Genomic DNA, 21,080 nt, shown 5'->3' on the forward strand with positions numbered 1-21,080 from the left:
GAGCTGAGTGCGCCGTGTCTGGCAGGCTGGCCTAGGTGCTTCGAGTGGGCTCCGTGTGGAATCACCTTGAGGTCATCCAGACTGGAAGGCAGAGGCCCCGGCTTCCTGCCGGGCGCGGCGGGGCTCTGTCGGGGGGTGCTGGGCGTGGTGCTGCTCAAAGTCGGAGTCCCACTGTTGCTGTTTTTGTCATTTCTTCAAAAGAAACCAAGTTCATAATTAGACAGTTTCTCCTAAGGGTTAGCTTAGGAAGACACCGGGGCCCTGGTCACGGATCGGGAGAGTCGACAGTGTCAACTAGAACTGCGGCAGGTTTTGTGAGCTTGTTTGTGCTGGGGTGCCTCACAGAGGGCGGCTGGGCTGGAAGGGCGGCCGGGCTGGAAGGGCGGCCGGGCTGGAAGGGCAGCCTGTGCGCTACCAGCTCGCGCTACGCTCCAGGTTCCGCGCCGGCATGGTGCTGATGGAGAGCAGCCAAGCAGGGGACAGAACGGAACTGGAACCAGAGCTCCCTCCACACAGCCCTGGAGCTAGCAGGGTGGCACTGCCATGCCGTGGAGGGAGGGGGTGCTTCAACAATGGCACACTTTCTAGAGGTCTGGATAAAATGTCAAATGCTTATCTTTGTTTCCCTCTGCTCAGGTTAGAGTGAGCAATCTGTGCTGCGCAGCCTCACTGTCTCCTAAGGAGCCTTCAGACACTTGCTTTCTGCTCCTGCTCTACGCTCCCTGGGTCTGAGCAGCGGACGCACGGCCTACACGGCCCTGGCGCGTCGCCCCAGCCACTGCCCGTAGGACGCACACTTCAATTATTCTATGCAGACATCCTCCAGTTGAAAAGTACTTGGTTTAAAGTACTTGTGACTATGATTCAGTGTTTAACTTGGTTCTGTTACTTTAAAGGCTGAACGAATCTCTTCACTCAAAGCCAGAGAAAAAGAGGAAGGAGCTGAGGGCTGCATGCAGGCTGCCGTGCTCCCGTGGCCATCCACTCTGGGCGAGGCAGATTGAAGGAAGCCCTCTCTTACTCCTTCCACAAACAGAAGGACTACACGAGGTGGGTAAATGCCACTGGCACAGGTACTATCGGGCTCCAGGCTTTGTGAGGGAATTCGGGTAAAGATAAATAATGTACTGTGGTACTGGGGTTTGAACTTGGGACCCTGTGCTTGCTAAGTAGCTGCTCTACCACGTGAGCCATGCCCCAGTCTTTTATGCTTTAATCATTTTTCAGACAGGTTCTCGCTATGTTGCCCAGGTGGACCCGGACTGCAATCCTCCTCCTTTGTGTCCTATGTGGCTGGGAAGACAGGTGTGAACCACCAAGCCCGGCCTTTTGCTGTTGAGATGGGACTGTGCTAACGTCTCCCTCCTTTGCTTTGCCACCACCCGGCACCTGGGCACCCTCTCCACCAGCGCTCACACCATGCCCCAGCCCTTCCAGGTGCGTCCTGAGCCATTCCTATAGAAGCATTTGCTTTCACCGGGCGCTGGTAGCTCACGTCTGTCATCCTAGGTACTGAGGAGGCTGAAATCTGAGGATTGTGGTTCAAAGCCAGCCCAGGCAGGAAAGGCCATAAAACCACCAGAAAACCAGAAGTGGCTCTCTGGCTCAAGTGGTAGAGCATTCACCTTAAGCTGAGGAGCTGAAGGACAGTGCCCAGGCCCAGAGTCCAAGCCCCACGACTTGCTTTCTTAGACCACTCCCACTCTTGTGCCCACTTCTTTTCAACAGGCAAATCTCTCCCGCATGACTAATTGTGAAAGGGCATCTCTAACTTACAAAGCCACCCTCACTGTGACTTCCAGTGCTATACTGTGAGCTTGGATAGCAAAGTGTGAACAACCGTGGAGCTTGAACACAGGACCACACCCAACCTCCAGACCTCGGGTCCTCCTGACCCCAGAGCCCCACCCACTGCCCAGGCCGTACTTGATGGGCGCAGGCAGGATGGCCTGGTAGCTGTAGTGCTGCTGTTGCTGCTGGCTGAGGATCTGCAGCTGCAGGAAGAGCTGCTGCTGCTGGAGCAGCCGAGCGTAGTTGGAGTCCATCTGGGGTGCATTCTTCTCCCCCTTCTGGTCTGGAGGAATGTACTGGTGGTACTTTAACTTCTTTACCCGTGGCTTGGGATCTTTGCACTTTTTGCTGCGGTGTTTATCATTTGGATTCTTGGGATGGCTTTGCTGTTTTTCGGAGGGAGAAAGACAAGATCGTTTTTCACAGCTTTACCCTTGCAGTTGATGGTAGTGGGAATCTCAGTGACTAAGTGAAAAAGCAGTGTACCTAGGAACTAGTGTGCCATCACATGGCAAGAGCCAGGGAAACAGGCCATTTTGGCTTAGAGCACACAGCCTCTCCCGTGGTACTGTTCTTGGGATTAGTGCGGCATTCGTCCTTTAAGCTGGATGAGCCCTTACTGTGGGCCGTGTGGACACAGTGCTCAGGGTTTACCTGTCACTTCATGTGCAAAGGGGAAGGACAAGACTAGTTCACTGCAGTGTTTAAAAATAGATGGGGGCTGGGAAGGTGGCTCAGTGGTAGAGCGCTTGCCTTGCATGCATGAGGCCCTGGGTTCGATTCCTCAGCACCACATAAGCAAAAAGAAAAAAGCCAGAAGTGGCACTGTGGCTCAAGTGGTAGAGTGCTAGCCTTGATCTGAAGAGCTGAGGGACAGCGCCCAGGCCCAGAGTTCAGGCCCCACAAAAAAACAAAACCAGAAGGAAGAGAAGGGAGTGCTTGACCGTCTATACCTGGAGTGGTCCCTGGCGAGTCTGTGGGCATGCTCCGGGCCAGCGTGTGCTGACCCTGTCTCCCGGCCTTTGCATGTGGTGACCGCTCGGTGCTCACAGGACGCTTCTACAGCATGTCATGGCTGTGTGATGCAGCGGGTGGACATGGCCGGGGCACTGGAGCCAGCGCTGGCTCACCAGGGCTGATGTGGACATGTCCTCCATCTCTTCCCAACTCAGCCTTGTGGTGGTGTCTTATCCTTGGCTTCTCTAACCAAGCCCTGAGTGTCACTTTTTTTGGGAGGGGGTCAATTTGGGGCATGAACTCAGGGCCTGGGCACTGTCCCTGGGCTTCTTTGTGCTCAAGGCTAGCACTCTACCACTTGAACCACAAGGCCACTTCTAGTTTTTGAGTGGTTAATTGGAGATGAGTCTCATGGGGACTTCTCTGCCTGGACTGACTGGCTTTGAACCACAATCCTCAGATCTCAGCCTCTCAAGGAGCTGGGATTACAGGTGTGAGCCACAGGCAACCAGCTTGAATGTCACATTCTTAAACAGTGCTTTTCCCCCCAACCAAGGCCTTCTATTGAGAAAGACTCCAGCAAAGAGCAGAAACTTAGAGGCAGTGCTGGATTTTCATGTCAGCAGAGGAAAACGAGCTGCCTCTAGCCCTGACATCACGAGGATGTGCGTATGGAGAAGCCCAGGTACGAGCTGATGGGCAGGGATGGCCCCAGTGCTACGCAATGGGAGTTGGTGACACACACAACGTGCTGTCCAGTGGCCGCGTGGGGGAGAGAGCAGGCGGCAGCTCTTGTGGGCGGCGCTCCCTTGCTGCTGGCTGTGGGGCGGGCAGAGCTGCCTTGGCCCCGTCCAGCTCCTGACTGGCAGCAAGAGGGCAGCTAAGTCCCTCATGCCCTTTCCAGTTCCACTTTGAAATGATTATAGCATTACCAGCCCGCCCATATACTTCAGTGAGAGATTCTAAGTATCATTTTAAGAACTTTAAGAATGTTCTTCTTCCCTGAGATTTTTTTCTAACTGCCCAAGTGAAATGTAGGGACGGGACCCAAATCGGAAGCTTCTCTAGGAGGCGCTGGTGGGAGGACTGGAGGCCTGGCCCCGTGGGCCAAACCTGGTCTGCAGAACATGTCGTGTATGGACAGGTTTAGTGAGTCTTGGGGGGACACTGGGCATGCAGATGGGCGCCCCGCCCCGCCGTGTGTGCACTCGGTACCCACCTTCACCAGGGCAGGGCCAGTCTTTGCGGAGGACACAGTGTTTGTAGGAAGGACGGGAGCTGTGGACCGGGTGGGAGGCTGGTCCGTAGTGGGAGGTGTTTTCAAGAATTCAGGAACTGTTGGGGTCACTGAAGTAAACTGGTGAAAAAGGCAGAAAAGGAACAAGGAAACTGGAATGAATGACAAGAAATCACCTCATTAAAAGTCTAGCTGGGCACCAGTGGCTCACACCTGTAACCCCAGCTACTCAGGAGGCTGAGATCTGAGGATCATGGTTCGAAGCCAGCCCACTCAGTAAGTGCGTAAGACTCTTATCTTCAAATAACCACTCAAAAACCGTAAGTGGAGCTGTGGCTCAAAGGGGTACAGATTAACCTTGAGCAAAAGAGCTCAGGGCCTCAAGTTCAAGCCCTACAACCAGAAAAAAAAATCCACTAGAGAAGAAATGAAGGAAAAATGCACTGTGTCCGAGACTCAGGTGGTGGAGCATCATGCCTTACCTTGGAGGGATCAATTATTTAGGCTTTGTCCCATATCAACAAGCAGCTCTAGGTAAGGCCAGCCTGACTGTTGTATGTTCTCAGAATTATGCTCAGAGCTTACCACTTTTTGGCAGAAAAAAAAAAATTTCAAGATTCATGATCAGAACAATATATGGCATTTGTATGGTTTTCGGGCTGGCTGGAGGCTACAGCACAGTGCCCCCGAGCCCAGGCCTGGTGACACCCTCATGGTCAACCCCTCCACCTACTGCATCCCCAACCCGACCAGCAAGTATTGGCCACACCTCCACTTCCCACGGTAGGAGAGTGGCTGAGGGGCGCGCTGTGCTGGGACGGGCCGGTCTCCCTCTAGCCACCTTGCCTACGGAGAAGGGTTGTCCTGTTCTCTCCATCACAGCTGCTGGTGCTCAGTGGAGGGAGTCAGGTGAGCAGAGGAAGCTAGGAAAGGCTTTGCTGGGCTTTCTCACCTTTTGTTGTTATTGTTGGCTGTGGGGCTTTAACTCAGGGGCCTGGGTGCTGTCCCTGAGTTCTTTTTGCTCAAGGCTAGTGCTCTACCACTTTGAGCCACAGCTCCACTTGTGGTTTTCTGGTGATTTATTGGAGATAAGAGTCTCATGGACTTTTCCTGCCCGGACTGGCTTTGAATCCTGATCCTCAGATCTCAGCCTCCTGAACAGCTAGGATGACAGGCGTGAGTCATTGGCACCAGGTGGTTTTCTCACTCTACAAGCAATCTGCTTTCAGATTTTAAGTGTCCATCTACTGGAAATAGCACTATGTCAGCAGTCAGTGGGAGGGATGTGGTAGGCTTAATACCAGCTTTATTTTAAGGAATAGTGTCTTGATTTTCTTTACTTTCATTTCCCCACACAGTTCAGACTTACGACACTAACAATCAAAGTCAGTTCTCTAGAAGTACTTGTGTTTTAAAATAGTAAATCATATTTTCCCTCCTTAAATGACCCCAAAATCCAGAGGGCTATTAGCAGCAAGAAATATGAAGCACGGCGCATCTAGTTACTTAACAAACATTTGTTTGATGGATGAATGGACATTCCTCATGGCTTTGCTCAGCTAGGTCACATTCCCCAGTCCGGCCGGAGCTGTGTGCGCGTGCAACTGTGTGTGCCAGCTCAGCTTTCTTCATGGATGTCAGCTTGGAAATCATGGCTAACAATACGAAACCCTTCAGAAAGATGGTCACACTGCACGATTCAAGCAGAAATGAAGGGAAACGACTCATCCCGGGGATGGCCCCAACATCCCTGGAAGCCCTGGCCCCTTCCTGAACCTCAGACCAGCTCACCTCACACTCCATGCAGAGGATGTGGCCTTCCTGAATCCTTGCATCCTTTTTGCGAACAAGGGTACTTATCTCTGGGTAAGTTATCACAGAGGGCAAAAAACATCTCCTGGGCTATTCCGTAACTATCTGAGGTAGAATGGAATGTTTGGATTATGAATTATATATGCATGTATCTACTCCAGATACACTGTGAGCTGGGAATCATGTGACCTGTCCAGCCCTCACCGACTAACTGGTATGACAGTGTGAGCAGGGTTAATAATCTGAAAGAACATCCAGAAGCACGGATGCAGAATCCATCATAATAGTTGTGCAAATGTTCTGCCTCGTTTCTAGGCGGTGCCAAATCATCCTTAGTCGCAATCACTGTTCTCATGAACTCCGCTGGAATTTCAGAAAAGCACAAGAATAACGGAACTGAAATAGTGGTGGTTAGCCACTCTTACTGCAAAGATAATTTCTAGTAAAGAGAGAAGTATTTAAACTCTTCTTCACATTGTTAGTACACACACCCCTTTTTTGGTAGTACTGGCTTTTTGCACTTGCTCTACTGCTTGAGCCATACTCCCATCCCTTTTTGCTTTTGAATAGGGCCTTGTGTTTATTCCTCAGGCTGGTCTGAACCTTGAGCCTCCTACTTATGCTTCCCACATATCTGGGGTGACGTTTATGTACTACAGTACCCAGCTACTAGTTGAGCTCAGGGTCTCACAAACTTCTGCTTGAACCTCAATCATTCTATCTGTCTCCCAAGTACCTAGGACAATAGCACTTTGTTATATTTTGTAAGGCTTTTTACTTGTTATTTACCAAAGTGTTGCTTTGAGCATGGCTGTGCACGACCCCCAGTATCTAGGATAGCAGGTGCCATACTGGAGAGTCTGGTTCTTTGTTGAGAAGGGGTTTTATAAGTAGTTCTGCCAGGTCTGGCATCAAACTATGATCCTTCTCCCTCCAGGCTCCCAAGCAGCTAGGATTACAGGTATCAGTGGCTCCCAGTTTATTAGTCTTTTTAGTGTGCCTTAAAAGAGAGAAAAAAAATAGGCCATCCTGGTGGATCAAGCCTGTTAATTATAGCAACTTGGGAGGTAGTGAGCAGGGGACTGCTGCTGGAGGCCAGCCATCTCAGTCAGCAGCTGGGTGTGTGCCTGTTATCGGCGGGCTGGCATCATGGCTCTTGAGCCTGCCTTTCCCAAAGACAGCGGGGGGGGGCGGGGGGGGGGCGCGGGGGGGAGAGAGCACACGTAGGAGGCTCACAGTCCAGGCTAGCCTGAGCAAAAAGGAAGACCCTACCTTGAAACAACCAACATAAAAACAGGTGGGAGGCCTCGCTCAATGGTGGAGCATGTGTGCGGCAAGCTCGAGGCTCTGAGCTCAGCTACAAGAACTGCAGTCCCCAAACACAACGACCCGAGACCTCATTTAGGCCGTGTCTGTTTCCTTCCTATTGGCTTATATTACCAGAAGAACTTAAAAGATTAAGAATATCCAGGCTATATAGGATACCATGGCTCACAGTAAATTCAGCAATGTGTTAAAATCTTAAAAAGAATCCTAGGCAAGCTTAAGTTTGGTACTATAAAAATTGACTTTCAAAATGCTGGGGAAATGTTTCCATAGAGAAACAGGCAAGTTGCTGACTTTCCTCTTCTTGTCCCATGACTACTCATGATTCCTTCTTAGGTCACAGTGGCAGGAGGCCCTTTCTCTCATTGTCATGTTAGCACCGTAAGAGGACACATCAGAAAAATGCTTAGACCAGCAGTTCTCTTCTGGAGATTGCTACGGAGTTCTGCACCATGGAACAGTTAAGGCTGGAGCAAATGAGCAGACTCTGTGCTCATTCTCCTACAGAACAGCCACTCACCAAGGACAAACGTCGCTCTCTGGCAAAGTGCGTGTGTGTGTGATTGCTTCCTTCCTTCCTCTCTTTTTGTTGGTCATGGGGCTTGAACTCTGGGCCTGGATGCTGTCCCTGAGCCCTTTTGCTCAAGGCTAGCACTCTACCACTTGAGCCACAGCACCACTTCTGGTTTTCTGGTGGTTAATTGGAGATAAGAGTCTTTTGGGGACTTTTTTTGCCTAGGCTGGCTTTGAATCATGATCCTCAGACCTCAGCCTCCCGAGTAGCAATGCCTGGTGGAAGTGCTTTCTTCAATTACTATTTTCTTTATGCAATATTGGGGACAGAAACTAGATATTGGGAAAAAAAACCTAAACAAACCAAGCTTTTGTATACTGTAGCTTTTAAATCTGCAGTAAGTCTGTTTTACTTTAGGATGTAGTAAGAGTTTTGATTAAGATGTCTACATGCAAACAAATTCAAATGCAGCTAGTCATTAATATTTCCATATATGAATCCCTAGACAAAATGAACAATGAATAAGCTCAATGTAAACTGAAAACATGTTTTGTAAACTGAAAACCTGTTTTGTATGTTTGAAAGATGTGTTTAATGTAAAACCTTAGCTTTGTCTAGCCCTGATTGTTCTAATTTATAATTTTCAGTTTAACCATTTTACCTTTAGAACAATATAAAAAGCCATTTGATTTACTGGCATAAAATCTAGCGGACATTTAGCTGATTTACATGCATCACTGATTAGTAGTGCAGATTTGCATAAATCATGGCTTTGAAAGGTGCATCATTAAAATCTGCAGTAATACGTACATAAGATTTACCGCTTTTGATCACTGTAGGTAACGTTTACACTCTTCATTCCTGTCACCGCCAGCTTTTTTCATGACCCCATCATTCTCTAATCCTAGGGACAGCTTACGGGTCCCTGGAGTGGAAGGACAGAGTGGCTTTGGGGGCTGGGCTGTTTCTTTTGGTATAATGATAGAGAGTCACCTATGCACTGCGCCTGGTGGAACTGTCTTCTGCTCTGACTGTGAGAGCCACTGCTGGCGTTCTGTGCACTGGGTTTGTCCACTGTCAATGGACACTAGCTCCCTGCACTCCGACTCTCAATGCTGCTCCTGTAAGCCAGGTAGGCATATGTCTGTCCTAACTTGGGCTTCCCATTCTTTCAGATGGAGGACACAAGCAGACCGGCTAGATCGTATGGTGGATTCCATTTCAAATGTCTGGAGAGGCCAGCACTGGTCTCCAGGGCTACTTTGACTTCCTTAGCTGCACATACAACCCCAGTTTGCTCAGCATCCTTGCCAAAACTTGTTACTTTCTGCTCTTTGGACAGCAACAGTAACTATGGGCATAAGGTGGCATCCTTTGGTTTTAATTTGTAATTCCTTAATGATCAGTTACATTATACCTTATCATTTGTCATCATGTGTACAATGGGTTTATGCTATATGTTGGGAGGTTTTGTGATATGCCCATTGACCAATGTATAGTAATCCTTTATCATGACTTTCTAATATTCTATTCTATAGGCTGACCTTTGACTGTTAATAATATGCTTTTTTTTTGTCAGTCATGGGCCTGGGTGCTGTGGCCCTGAGCTCTTTAGTTCAAAGCTAGCTCTACCACTTGAGTCACTTAACCACTTCTGGTTTTGAGTGGTTTATTGGACATAAGAGTCTCACGGCCTTTCCTGCCCGGTCTGGCTTTGAACTGCGATCCTCAGATCTTCAGCCTCCTGAGTAGCTAGGATTACAGGCGTGAGCCACTGGCACCCAGCTGATTGCTTTGCACAGAAGTTCTGAATTTAATACTTTGTTTTTAACATAGTTACTTTGGTCTCATAGTCAAAGGAAATTTTCATAACACTGATTTGGCAATGATTTCTTGCTAAGAGTTTTATTGCTTTGGATCTTACACAGAGCTCTTTGTTCATGAAGTTAACTTTGGTGTAGAATGCTACAGAAATAGTCCCACTTCATTCTCTCCCATGTGGATGCAAAGCTGCTGAGCATCATTGGTTGAGGAAGACTGTCTTTTCCTCATTAGATGATTTGGTACCTTGTCAGATTCTTTCACCATGCATGTTAAGAGCTTATTTCTGGGCTCTCTGCTGTTAGTCTGTATTTGTGCCTGATTAGTGTAGCTTTGAAATAATTCTCAAAGTCAGGATAAGACAATCAACATTGTGGTTTTTGGTTTATCACAGGGGATGTACTGCAGCCACCGAGCGCCTGTGTCGTAAGGACTCCCAAGGTACACTTCCCTCCCTGAACTCGGGCGTCTTTCCATCTGTTTTTGATGCCCTCCTCTTTCTCTTTTGCTTAGATTCTGTAGATATTTTCCTAAAATAATCCATAGATTACAGTTAACACCCTACATTTGTGACATCTTGTCTTAATACCGACTGTAGTCATATACAATATACTGCTTTACAGGCTCCACAAATTATACATCTACGTTCATGGCTACATCACATACAATTTTTATGTATTTTTGCTTTCAAATCCTTTAGGAAAAATGTGGAGTTACAAACCAAAATGACAGTATTGTAAACATCTGTGCACATGTCCTTGTGTTAGCTTTCCATGACTCTGACAAAACGCACAGACAACCTACTTGAGGAGGGCCCACCTGCCCTGCTCATGGGCTCCAAGGTGTTAACAGGTGACGCAGGACGGCGCGCTCGCTGAGACAGCATCTAAGGTTTGGCCTATGGTTCAGAGATGATCAGTCCTTGGTCCCTAAACTGTGCTACTTCAAGCCTGTGAACACACGCTGTGATGGGAGAGAAGAAAGAGAGCAGAAAAGAGACATAGAGAGAGGGGGGAGAAGAAGAGAAGGAAAAGAGAAAGGAGGGAGGAGACAGAAGAGAGAGGGGACAGGGAGGAAGGGAAGGGGGGAAGAGAGGAGACAGAAGGGGAGGGAGAGAGGAAGGAGGGAGGGGTCAGGCACATAGAAAGGACAAAGTGGAGAGGAGGGAGAGAGGGAAGGGGATAAAGATGGTGAGGGAAGACAGGGAGAAAAGAAAAGCAGCGAGGGAAAGGAGAAAGAGTGAGGATAGACACACAGAAAAGACAAAGTAGGGAGAGAAGAGGGGAGTGATAGGGAGAAAGATAGGGAAGGAAGAAAGGGGAGGGAGAGGGAACACAGAGAGAGAGAAAAGAGGACAGACACACAGAGGACAAAGTGGAGAGAAGACGCAGAGCGGAGAGCAAGGCTGAAGAGAGGAGGGAAGACAGGGCTGGGAAGGTGGCTCAGTGGTAGAGCGCTTGCCTAGCATGCATGAAGCCCTGGGTTCCATTCCTCAGTTCTACCTACATAGAAAAAGCCAGAAGTGACACTGTGGCTCAAGGTAGAGTGCTAGCCTTGAGCAAAAGAAGTTCACGGACAGTGCCCAGGACCTGAGTTCAAGCCCCAGGACTGGCAAAAGAAAAGAAAAAAAAAAGGAAAGACAGAAGGAGAGAGACATGAGGGAGAGGAGGAAAAGAGGGGGAACACAGAAGAGGAAGAGAGAACTGTTGCTCACCTGGGAACGGCAGGCAGGGAAGGTGGAAGAGGATCTAACAGTCCATTCACCCACGAACTCATCCATGAATTAATCCATTAATGAGGTCAGGACCTCATGACCCAATCACCACCTAAAAGTCCATTAGTTGTCAACCAAGACTTTTAATATACCCCCTTTGGGTAGGGTTTGGATCTAAAAATAGCCATTTCATTCATTAAATCAGTAACTACTTGCTGATGTGCTGGACCCAGGTATTTGGTGCAAGTTATTGGGACAACATGAGGGAAATCTTGGTATCTAATAAACAATGTGTTAAGTCCTTTCTCCTTGAGGGAAATAAGAGTAGGTAAATATACACATCAACTAAGAAGTCTGGACAAATTCTAAATAAAGTACAAAAACTACCCAAATAAAGAAAGCCTAATTATCCATTCTTTGTGATTAAAAACAAAAACCCCAGAGACAGCACTGAATCATAGTTTGCCACTGAAAACTATTCCAGTTGTGTTCCGTCTACTCAGGATGCTGAGGACTGAGGGTTATTAGGCAGAGCTAACCTGAGAGAGCTAACCTGAGAGACTTGTATTTTTTTAATCAGTAAAAACATAGACGTTTGACACTTGAGATGGCTCAAGTGGTAAAGTGCCAGCTGTGACCCAAAAAGCTGAGAGTTCAAGGCCTGGAGTTGAAGTCCCAGTACCCGCGCAGCAACAACAGAAGAAACCAGAATCCTCACTATTATTTACAAACCTCCCGAAGATGCATCTTTCTCCGATAGCAAGCCGGCACATTTTCCTTGGATGTGCTTTAATTCCATGAATAAAAGCACAAGAAAAGTGGCTGTCAGGTTCCTTACTGATACGATGGCAGGCACGGGGCAGGGCTCCATTTCTGGCTCTGGCCTGCTAGCAGCCTCTAAAGTGGGACAGACTTTCAGCAGTCTGCGTGTTGCCTATAGACTGGCAACACGGGAGTTACTTAGTTGGAAAAGCTGTGCCTCACTTACCAGTCCAAATTCATTCTTTAACACCACCACCATTCCTGTTTTCCTTCAAAGATTCTAAATGCCAGTATGCTGGGTGGGGCTGCTGCTTTTAACTTAGGCTCATCTAAGTAGAAAGCTTAACTATCACAAGCAATACAGGGAAAGGAAGAAGATAATCTACGCAGGCGCGCAGGCGGAGGCAGAATTGTGATGACGCCATTAGCAGGCAGATGGGCAAGGTGGTGAAATGCTTAGGTCATGCTAATAGCCATCACATCCTGAGGCGCTTGGGCGGTAGCAGAGGACAGCCCAAATGCTAAGTAGAACTGGGTTTTAAAAATGCTATTTGCTTGCATGCTTGACATTCTTTTTAGCCCTATTTTTAAAGCTCAAATCAGGATGCACCAAATATGTGAGAACACAGCAGGATGGGGGGCACGGCTCCCCATCCCTCATCCTGTTTGCAGGCCAGCTGCCCAGAGAGCCGAGGGGTCATGCTTGCTGGTGACCGTGGACAGGATGGTGTGAACTGCTGGCGCTCACACCACCTCGAAGGAGCCCTACTCAGATGAAGCGAGCAGAACCTTCTACAAAGAGTCTGTCAGTCTGCACTCACAGAGCCTGCGTGGGATGTTGGATGCGCACACACAGTAGGTCTAACCTCTAAGGGTCAATGTCTCCCCTCTCTAGTAGGCTTACATTCTTGTTAGAGGCAGAGAAAGAAGGAAGTAAATGAATGTACTTCACAGCACAGTGATGAGTGAGGCGAAGGAAATAGTGCTGAAGGCATAGTTTCCGCCAAACAGATGTTTGCGAGGGAAAAGCAATGATGTAGGAAAATAGTCTCCAGTCTATCATGCTTATGTAAACACAGGCTGTCTCTATGCTAAGGATTAAAGCAGATAACTGTCAAAAGTCCTTTAACAACTCAGAAATCAGACAACAAGCTTAACAAGAACATTTTCCTGAACTTGAGCAGTCCCAATAAGAACTGCCAATAGTTTTCATTGTAAAATAACCAAGGGCTATTAAGATTCACGGAGATGAAAACGAGTAATGTACAACACTAGAATTCTTACCAAACCTACAGACACGTGAATACCATTAAAAATTGGAAATGTGAATTTCCAATATAATTAAACAATAATCTAAGATTCTTTTGCACGTACTGCATTTCCAGTTCCAATATAATCTAAGGGTAATAAGAGCTCAATATTTGCTAAACTAATAACTTGGTCTCAGAAACCATTTAAAATGCCAGTTATAACATTAAAGGTCGAGGCTGGGGTGTAGCTCAGTAGTAAAATACCTCCCTGACATTTGTGAGGTCTTGGGGTCTATCCCTGGCACTGCAAAAGGAGACAAAGATAAAACAACTATCCAGGGTTGAAAGTATTGTTACTTATGGAAAGATAGGGATAGGGAAGTCTGTAATACACTCCAGGAAAAACAATCAAGTGCCCACCTTAGGCCCAACAGACTCAGTATCTGGTAATTTATCCAAAGAAATAGACAAGCACCCAATGATATCTACTTATCTAACTATACTTGTAGCAAGTATGTGAGAATACCATAGTGGTCTTACTGTATGGACAAGAATGAAAAAGAGGAAAACAGTTCTAGATAACCCTCAACAAGGCACTGGTTAACTGAGATACAATATATTAGTTCAATTCAACTGAAATGCTATATATTTGCTTTTTGTTTTCAAGACAGTCTATCCACAGGGCCTAGGTGGCCCAATATTGCCTATAAAGCCTAGGCTGGCCTTGAACTCTGATCCTCAGACCTCAGTGATGGGATTACAGGAGTACACCTTGTGTTTGGCAAGTGTATCTGCTGATAATGAAAAGCATTTATAAATGTTAAGATAAAAAGCTCAATGTTGAATTACTATGTGATAAAGCAGTTCTAATCATAGGTGGAATGCTAAGAAAAATAAAAACATGTCCACTTATTATTCAAAAGTCTATGATGCTGGGTGCCGGTGGTTCATGCCTGTCATCCTAGCTACTCAGGAGGCTGAGATCTGAGGATTGTGGTTCAAAGCCAGCCAGGGCAGGAAAGGCCGTGAGACTCTTATCTTCAATTAACCACCAGAAAACCAGAAGTGGAGCTGTGGCTCAAGTGGGAGAGCACTCGCGTTGAGCTGAAGAGCTGAGGGACAGCGCCCAGGCCCAGAGTTCAAGCCCCACTACTGACAAAAAAAGTCTATGAATATGGCAAGTCTATATGCTGGACTACTAATCAGCTATTAAACAAATGATGTATTGATACAGATGGCAAATTATGGATGAATCTTCAAAACATTGTACTAGCTGAAGGAAGCCCAGTATGAGAGACCACAGGTATAATTCTATTTATAAGCATGTTCACTGAGCGCCTGGACAATGGGGAGCATCTGTTAATAGGTCAGTGATTTCTTTCACGTTGTATACTTAAGAGAGTGGCAATGATCACACAACTGTATATATTGAGACCTACTCAACTGTATGCGTCACAAGGGCCAATCTTCCCCCAAACAAAATATTAAAATTCGTATGGAATCTTTCTGGTACTCTTAAGTATAGTTTTGAAAAAAATAGGAAAGATGGTGTTTGCACACGTTAAGTGTGCAGTACTGACATTAAGACAGAAGTGGAGGCCAGCGGCCACGTAGCTGAAAGGTTAGCCCTCACGTCTGTATAGTCAGCTGGTTCTCAACAGGGAGCCATAGCCTCTCACTGGGCAAGAACAGTCCCTTCAACAGATGGTCCTGGGAGAGCTAGCTGTCCACATGTGGACGATGGGTGGACCCTCTTCCTAACACCATATAAAAATCTTTGGGGTCTTAGGACCCCAAACCATAAAACTACTAGAAGAAAACACAGATACAACGAATGAACATAATGAATAAATGAATAAACACACTGGAATAAAAAGAGATTCTGACAGACTATAGTATAGATAAACATTGAGGACAGTATGCTAAGTGAAGCAACCATCACGAAAAGATGAACACTGGTCATGCACCCATGGGTCACACTTATAATCCCAGCGACTCCAGAGGCTGAGATCTGAGAGTCACAGTTTGAAGCCAGTCTGGGTAGTAAAGGTCACAAGACTCTTATCTCCAATAAACTACCAAAAGTCAAAATTGTCTCCAATAAACTACCAAAAGTCAAAATTGGCGCTATGGCTCAAGTAGTAGAGTGCTGCCTGAAGCAAAAGCAGCTCAGGGATAGCACCCAGGGCCTGAGTTCAAACCCCACCATAAAAAAGAAATGCACATGTAGAATAGAAATAATACGTAAGAAACTATTGAAAAGTTTTAAGTGTTTGATCATAGGTAAGTAAGTCTATTGTATTTTTCTGTGTGTTCAGATTTTTCTTCTGGTGAAAACATGTGGCCCTGATGCAGTCTATAATAAAAAGCAGAGCAGCGCGAGGCCATACCTGGGTTGGAGTGTTTGTGGTCACAGGAGATGGCGACTCCCTGGCTTTTGGCTCACTTGGCGATGCAGCGGACCCCTGAGACTCCTGGCTAGCTGGCTGGTCGGGAGACAAAGCATCACTGCTGTCTTCGTCGAATGAGAAGTCGCCCTGACTGTGGGGATAGCCCTCCTTCCCGGCGCCTAGAGAGAGAAATGACTGTTAACGTACGCTGGCCTGGGAATACCACGCTTAAAAGGAAAAAGGGGAGACAGCACCACCCATGTGAATGTCACAAGCTGGTTTAAAGTAATAAAGAAGAAAGGAACACAGTGGAAGCACACACTGCTACCTATGATTTATTTTGGGGGAGAAAAAAATTAAAAACACCAATCAGACCAAGCCTTTAGATCCGACTACCAGTTAAAGAGTGCAGAGGACAGGAATGAAATCCTGTGGCTCAGGCCTATTTGTCAACAAATGAGTAGTAAGATAAAAAGGGAAGGCCAAGGTAGAGATTTAAAGATCTGTAAGGGTCTGAGGCAGCATGCAGATCAAGCTCTGACAGCCCCAGAAACAAGTGTTGAAAGGCCACATGGTTATGGGGGAAAGGGCTAGAACGTCAGGGTTCCTCCAGGTAGATCCACATCTTATTTTGGGGGAGGGGAGGAGAAGGGGGGGTGTAGGAGGGTGGTTCCTCCAAACCTAGATGGACAGTTGATTGCACAAATTGGAATTCATGGCTATAAATCATCTAAGCTTTAAACTCACACTTAAATAAGTCCCTGGGAGCAATGGAAGCTACAACAATTTTTTGTGAGTTTTTTTTTTGATCGGTCGTGGGGCTTGAACTTGGCCTGGGCACTGTCCCTGAGCTCTTCAGCTCAAGGGCTAGTGCCCTACTACCTGAGCCACAGTACCACTTCCGGTTTTCTGGTGGTTAATTGGAGATGAGTCTCATGGCCTTTCCTGCCCTGGCTGGCTTTGAACTGTGATCCTCAGATTCTTGAGTAGCTAGGATTACAGGCATGAGCCACAGGCACCTGGCCTAACAGTTTTAAAATAGGACAGTAACTTTTCAAAAGATTAACTACTATTATTTTTGAAATGACGTTTTCCCTCTCCTAGAAGTTACACCAGAAACAAAAAACCACTGGAGATAGGGGTATAGCCCAGTGGTTCAATCCTTAGCAAGGAAGAAGAGGGAGAAATCAGGAGGTATGGGAAGGCCAAGGATAAAGCAGACAGAGACTACCATTTCACAGAACACATCTGTATCAGCGCACCACTGGCTTTCCTAAAGTAACACAGAACAAGCCATTTCTCTATTCTCTTTTCTAAAAGAGAAGAAAAATAGCTTGTGAAAATATAATGAAAGGTTTGTAAGAATACCAAGCACCAGAAATGAAAAAGTATAACACTGAACTTTATCCTAGGAAATGTGATAATGAAACGAAAAGTCGGACCTAAATCTCAGACATGAAAGGGTAATCTGTGTTAATCGGGAGGAAGTAACAGTCCTGAGAATCACTGTCCATGTCAGGCTACTTCTAATTGAGCAAGAGAACAATACCCATGGTGGATGCTGGTCCTTTCATGAATGTGCTTTATCCATCCATCCTCCCTCCATCTCTGCCTCCCGCCTTCCCTTCCTTTCCCTCTCCCCTCTCTTTCATTTCCCTTCTTCCTCAAAAGACCCCATAAGCCAGCACTTGCCTATAACTGCTTCCTTCACACTGGAGTCCACGGGGAGGATGTTCTTCTCCACCAGCTCCATGGGACCAGGTCTTTGAGCAATCTTCTCATTCAGATCGTCAGCCAGCCGAGCTCTTTTCAACTTCATCTGAGTAGCCTGCAGGGAGGGCTCTGCAAATGTTTCTGAAAGAGGAAACACAATTTTCATTGTTCCATGGACTACTATCTCCATCCCACAATGTTATCAGGATCATCAGCTCAGGCCTAGACATTTACAGGTTCCTAGCATCTTTGCTGAAGAGGAGATGACTGTTTATGAATGCTCCAGGTCAGGCACTGGAGGCTCACGCCTGTCATCCTACCTACTTAGGAGGCTGAGATCTGAGGATCCTGGTTTGAAGCCATCCAGTGCAGAAAATTTAGGCACTTATCTGCCAATTTTATTTCTTTAAACCAAGCTAATCAAAATTGATTTAATGTTTTTTTTGCCAGTCTTGGGGCTTGAACTCTGGACACTTTTTTGTTCAAGGCTAGTGCTCTACCACTTGAGCCACAGCACCACATCTGGCTTTTTCTTCATTTACTAAAAGAGGTAAGAGTCTCATGGACTTTCCTGCCTGGGCTGGTTTCAAACCGTGATCCTCAGATCTCAGCCTCCTGAGTAGCTAGGATGACAGGCGTGAGCCACCAGTGCCAGATGGCGATTCCTTTTGTAGTTGTGTATTTGCCCTAGTTTTAATTATTTTAATTAAAAAGGAGTTTTGGAAGCAGACAGCCCTGTTACTACACAATGTTGTGCCTCATACATCAGGAAATTTTGACCTAGGACCCAGAAGGAGTCATTTTCCATGTTACTTACCAGAGGGCTGGCTTCTTTGAAATTACTTATTGCTGATAGCTGGTAGATGCTCTGCCCGACTGAAACTCTGGGAAAAGCCATTTCAATCCAGAGGACTTCTGAGAACATGACCCAAGTAGAGCAAGGTATGTCTGTACCTTCTACCCTTGCGCTGGAGAGAGGAAGACTAGCACACAACCATGGACTCTTCAGGCCAGAAGAGACCCTACTTTGGAGTCTAACTCAATACACAAGCTGTTTTACAACATCCTAAGGTGGTGTCAGCCTGTGTCTTTCCTCTACCACAGCAGCCTCTTTATTCTCCAGTGGAACACTGTTTCAGTTTGAAATTCACCTTTTTGTTTATTGTGATCTGTTTTCACCACTAGAACATCAGCTCCAGGAAGGCAGGGGTCCATATGTTTTACAACTCGTGAAGATTTCATTTTGGACATGTCTGACCTTTGAGGATTATTCCTCATGGTAAGCTGCAATCCTTTATCTTGTAAGATGCACCTAATTCTATACTAATTCTATATTCAGGCTCAGAGACAACGGATCTTGTTTCTACCTGACAACTATCTCCAAGTGCTTATGAAGTTTCCAGATTCTTTCTGAATCTTCTCAAGGCTTAACACACTTGTGACTATCACAGGATCAAGTTCCTCATCCTGCTCATTAAATCAGAAAAGCTTTGGGAGCTAAAGTAAATGGATAGAGGCATGAGCTTCCAAGACTGCTCTTCCTGAAAAGGGGGAGAAGGGGGGCTAAGCCATGTCTTTCGCAAGGATGGAAGGGCAGCTGTTCCCCTCAGGATCCTCAGGGAGGAGGTCATGTCACTGGGAGACTTTGAGAGCGGTGGGTGGATAAATGTCAGATCATAAGGACTGTAGTCATGCCCAGGGGATAGGAAGGACTTGGGGCTTAAGGTTAGATTTATGACTTAACGAGCATGGCATATGTCCTTCATTATTTAAAAAACAACAAAACCCCTCTGGATGAAGCCTGTCCAGGGGTGTGGGCAAGGCACCTGCGGGACTGGCAGTGGAACAGCCAGCTCATCAGCTGGTTATTTGGAGAATCAAGTCTTCTCCTGTACCAAACACAGTGTTTTAGTTGGGGGTCTTCAGATCTGGAGAATGCCAGCCTGTGAGGTAAAAAGTTACTAGAATGGGAATCAGAGGAAAGAATGGAATTTGTACTTGCTTTCTTGAGAAAAACGCAGCAAAATAAGCAGAAATAAAACTTGTACCTTCTAAAATATGCATCCTGACAAGTTCAGAACGGTCTGGTCGACTCCGAATCTTGTGTTTCAAAAAGTTTTCAGTCTTTAAAAAAAAGAGGTAAAGAAAGTCTTATCATAAATAATTCATAATTTATTGTGGTTTTCCATTTTTTCAGGATAATCCACTAAGTAAACTGTGTATTCTTTTTGTCAGGTGTTTGAGAAAAAGGCTAGAAATCAGTAAGAAACTATTTCCAATATGATTTAAATTGTTATCTTCAAAATGCTCCAAAGACTTGAAAAGGATGTTAGTAGCAAGTAAGTACTTCATTGTCTTAACATCAAAACTTATGAAAATCAAAAGCTCAAAATGTTAAAGATGAGTTTTTTAAAAGCCGGGCGCCAGAGGCTCACTCCTATAATCCTACTACTCAGGAGGCTGAGATCTGAGGATCGTGGTTCAAAGCCAGCCTGAGCAGGAAAAGTTCGTGAGACTCTTATCTCCAATAAACCTCTAGAAAACCGGAAGTGGCGCTGTGGCTCAAGCGGTAGAGCTCTCACCTTGAGCTGAAGAGCTGAGGGACAGCGCCCAGGCCAAGAGTTCAAGCCCCATGACCAACCAAAAAAAAAAAATAAGATGATTTTTTTAAAACACAAATCTAATCACTTAAACATATTTCAATAAAATATTATTTTTGGATTTCTAAAAATATTAATATCCTTTGATAAGGTCATTACCATCATTCATATTTCCTTTATCAGAACTATACTCAGTTCTTAAAAATAAGGCTTTAAAGTAAGTCTTAACCAGGCACAGGTGTCTCATGCCTGTTATCCTAGCTACTCAGGAGGCTGAGATCTGAGGATCGTGGTTGGAGGCCAGCCTGGGCAGGAAAGTTCCTGTGGGATTCTCATCTCCATTAATCATTCAAAAACTGGAAGTGGTGCCTTGCCTCAAGTAGTAGAGTGCTAGTCTCAAGCACAAAGAAGCCCGGGGACAGCACCTAGGCCCTGAGTTCAAGCCCCACAACTGACAAAACAACCAGTCTTGTATCTTATAAAATTCTTTTTTTTTTTTTTTTTTTTGGTCGGTCGTGGGGCTTGAACTCTGGGCCTGGGCGCTGTCCCTCAGCTCTTCAGCTCAAGGCAAGCGCTCTACCACTTGAGCTACAGCGCCACTTCCGGTTTTCTGGTGGTTTTTATTGGAGATAGGAGTCTCATGGTCTCTCCTGCCCAGGCTGGTTTTGAACCGCGATCCTCAGATCTCAACCTCCTGAGTAGCTAGGATTACAGGCGTGAGCCACTAGCGCCCGGCAATCTTATAAAATTCTAAGTGGTTATTACTGCACGCTGGGAAAACTGTTAAGGAATTTTTGGAATATGCGTCATAGACATTATACCCCAAAACAAACTCAAAGGAACAAATGAGCATAACGGCACTTTTAGAGACAAACGCAGACACCCATGTGTGTACTGATGGCGCCTCCCCGAAGGACAGGGCAGCTGGGCCAGCACGGCAGGGTTTTTATGCTGCCATTCCTCCACGCTCAGGTAAACGCCTCACTGCTGCTCTTGGCAGGGTAAGGGAGGGAGGATTACTCTCTTACCATGTCTCTAAGACTTTTTCCTGAGAACAACGTGAAGAAATGTGACTGATACACCGAGTGGGGAAAACTAATCCATTTCTGGCTTAAAACTAATACTATTTAAATGTGACACATTTTCTTCGAACTCCACCAAACCACCCTAGAACCCACACCATTTAGGCTGTG

The 21,080-nt window shown here is 46.3% G+C and overlaps 1 protein-coding gene across 2 annotated transcripts in view; it reads right to left on the minus strand.

The window, feature by feature from the left end:
• Window positions 1–21,080, minus strand: part of Mrtfb (myocardin related transcription factor B) — a 127,020-nt gene that overhangs the window by 13,890 nt on the left and 92,050 nt on the right. For both annotated transcript variants that reach the window (XM_042698369.1, XM_042698370.1), the window contains 6 exons: window positions 19,336–19,411; window positions 17,267–17,428; window positions 15,575–15,753; window positions 3,968–4,105; window positions 1,927–2,177; window positions 66–192 (listed from right to left, as the gene is read on the minus strand). In XM_042698369.1, coding sequence (XP_042554303.1) covers window positions 66–192; window positions 1,927–2,177; window positions 3,968–4,105; window positions 15,575–15,753; window positions 17,267–17,428; window positions 19,336–19,411 — 933 coding nt within the window. The remainder of the gene's footprint in view (window positions 1–65; window positions 193–1,926; window positions 2,178–3,967; window positions 4,106–15,574; window positions 15,754–17,266; window positions 17,429–19,335; window positions 19,412–21,080) is intronic.

Source organism: Dipodomys spectabilis, unplaced genomic scaffold, assembly GCF_019054845.1.
Source record: "Dipodomys spectabilis isolate Male_0828 unplaced genomic scaffold, ASM1905484v1 ptg000231l, whole genome shotgun sequence".
Classification (NCBI taxonomy): Eukaryota; Metazoa; Chordata; class Mammalia; order Rodentia; family Heteromyidae; genus Dipodomys; species Dipodomys spectabilis.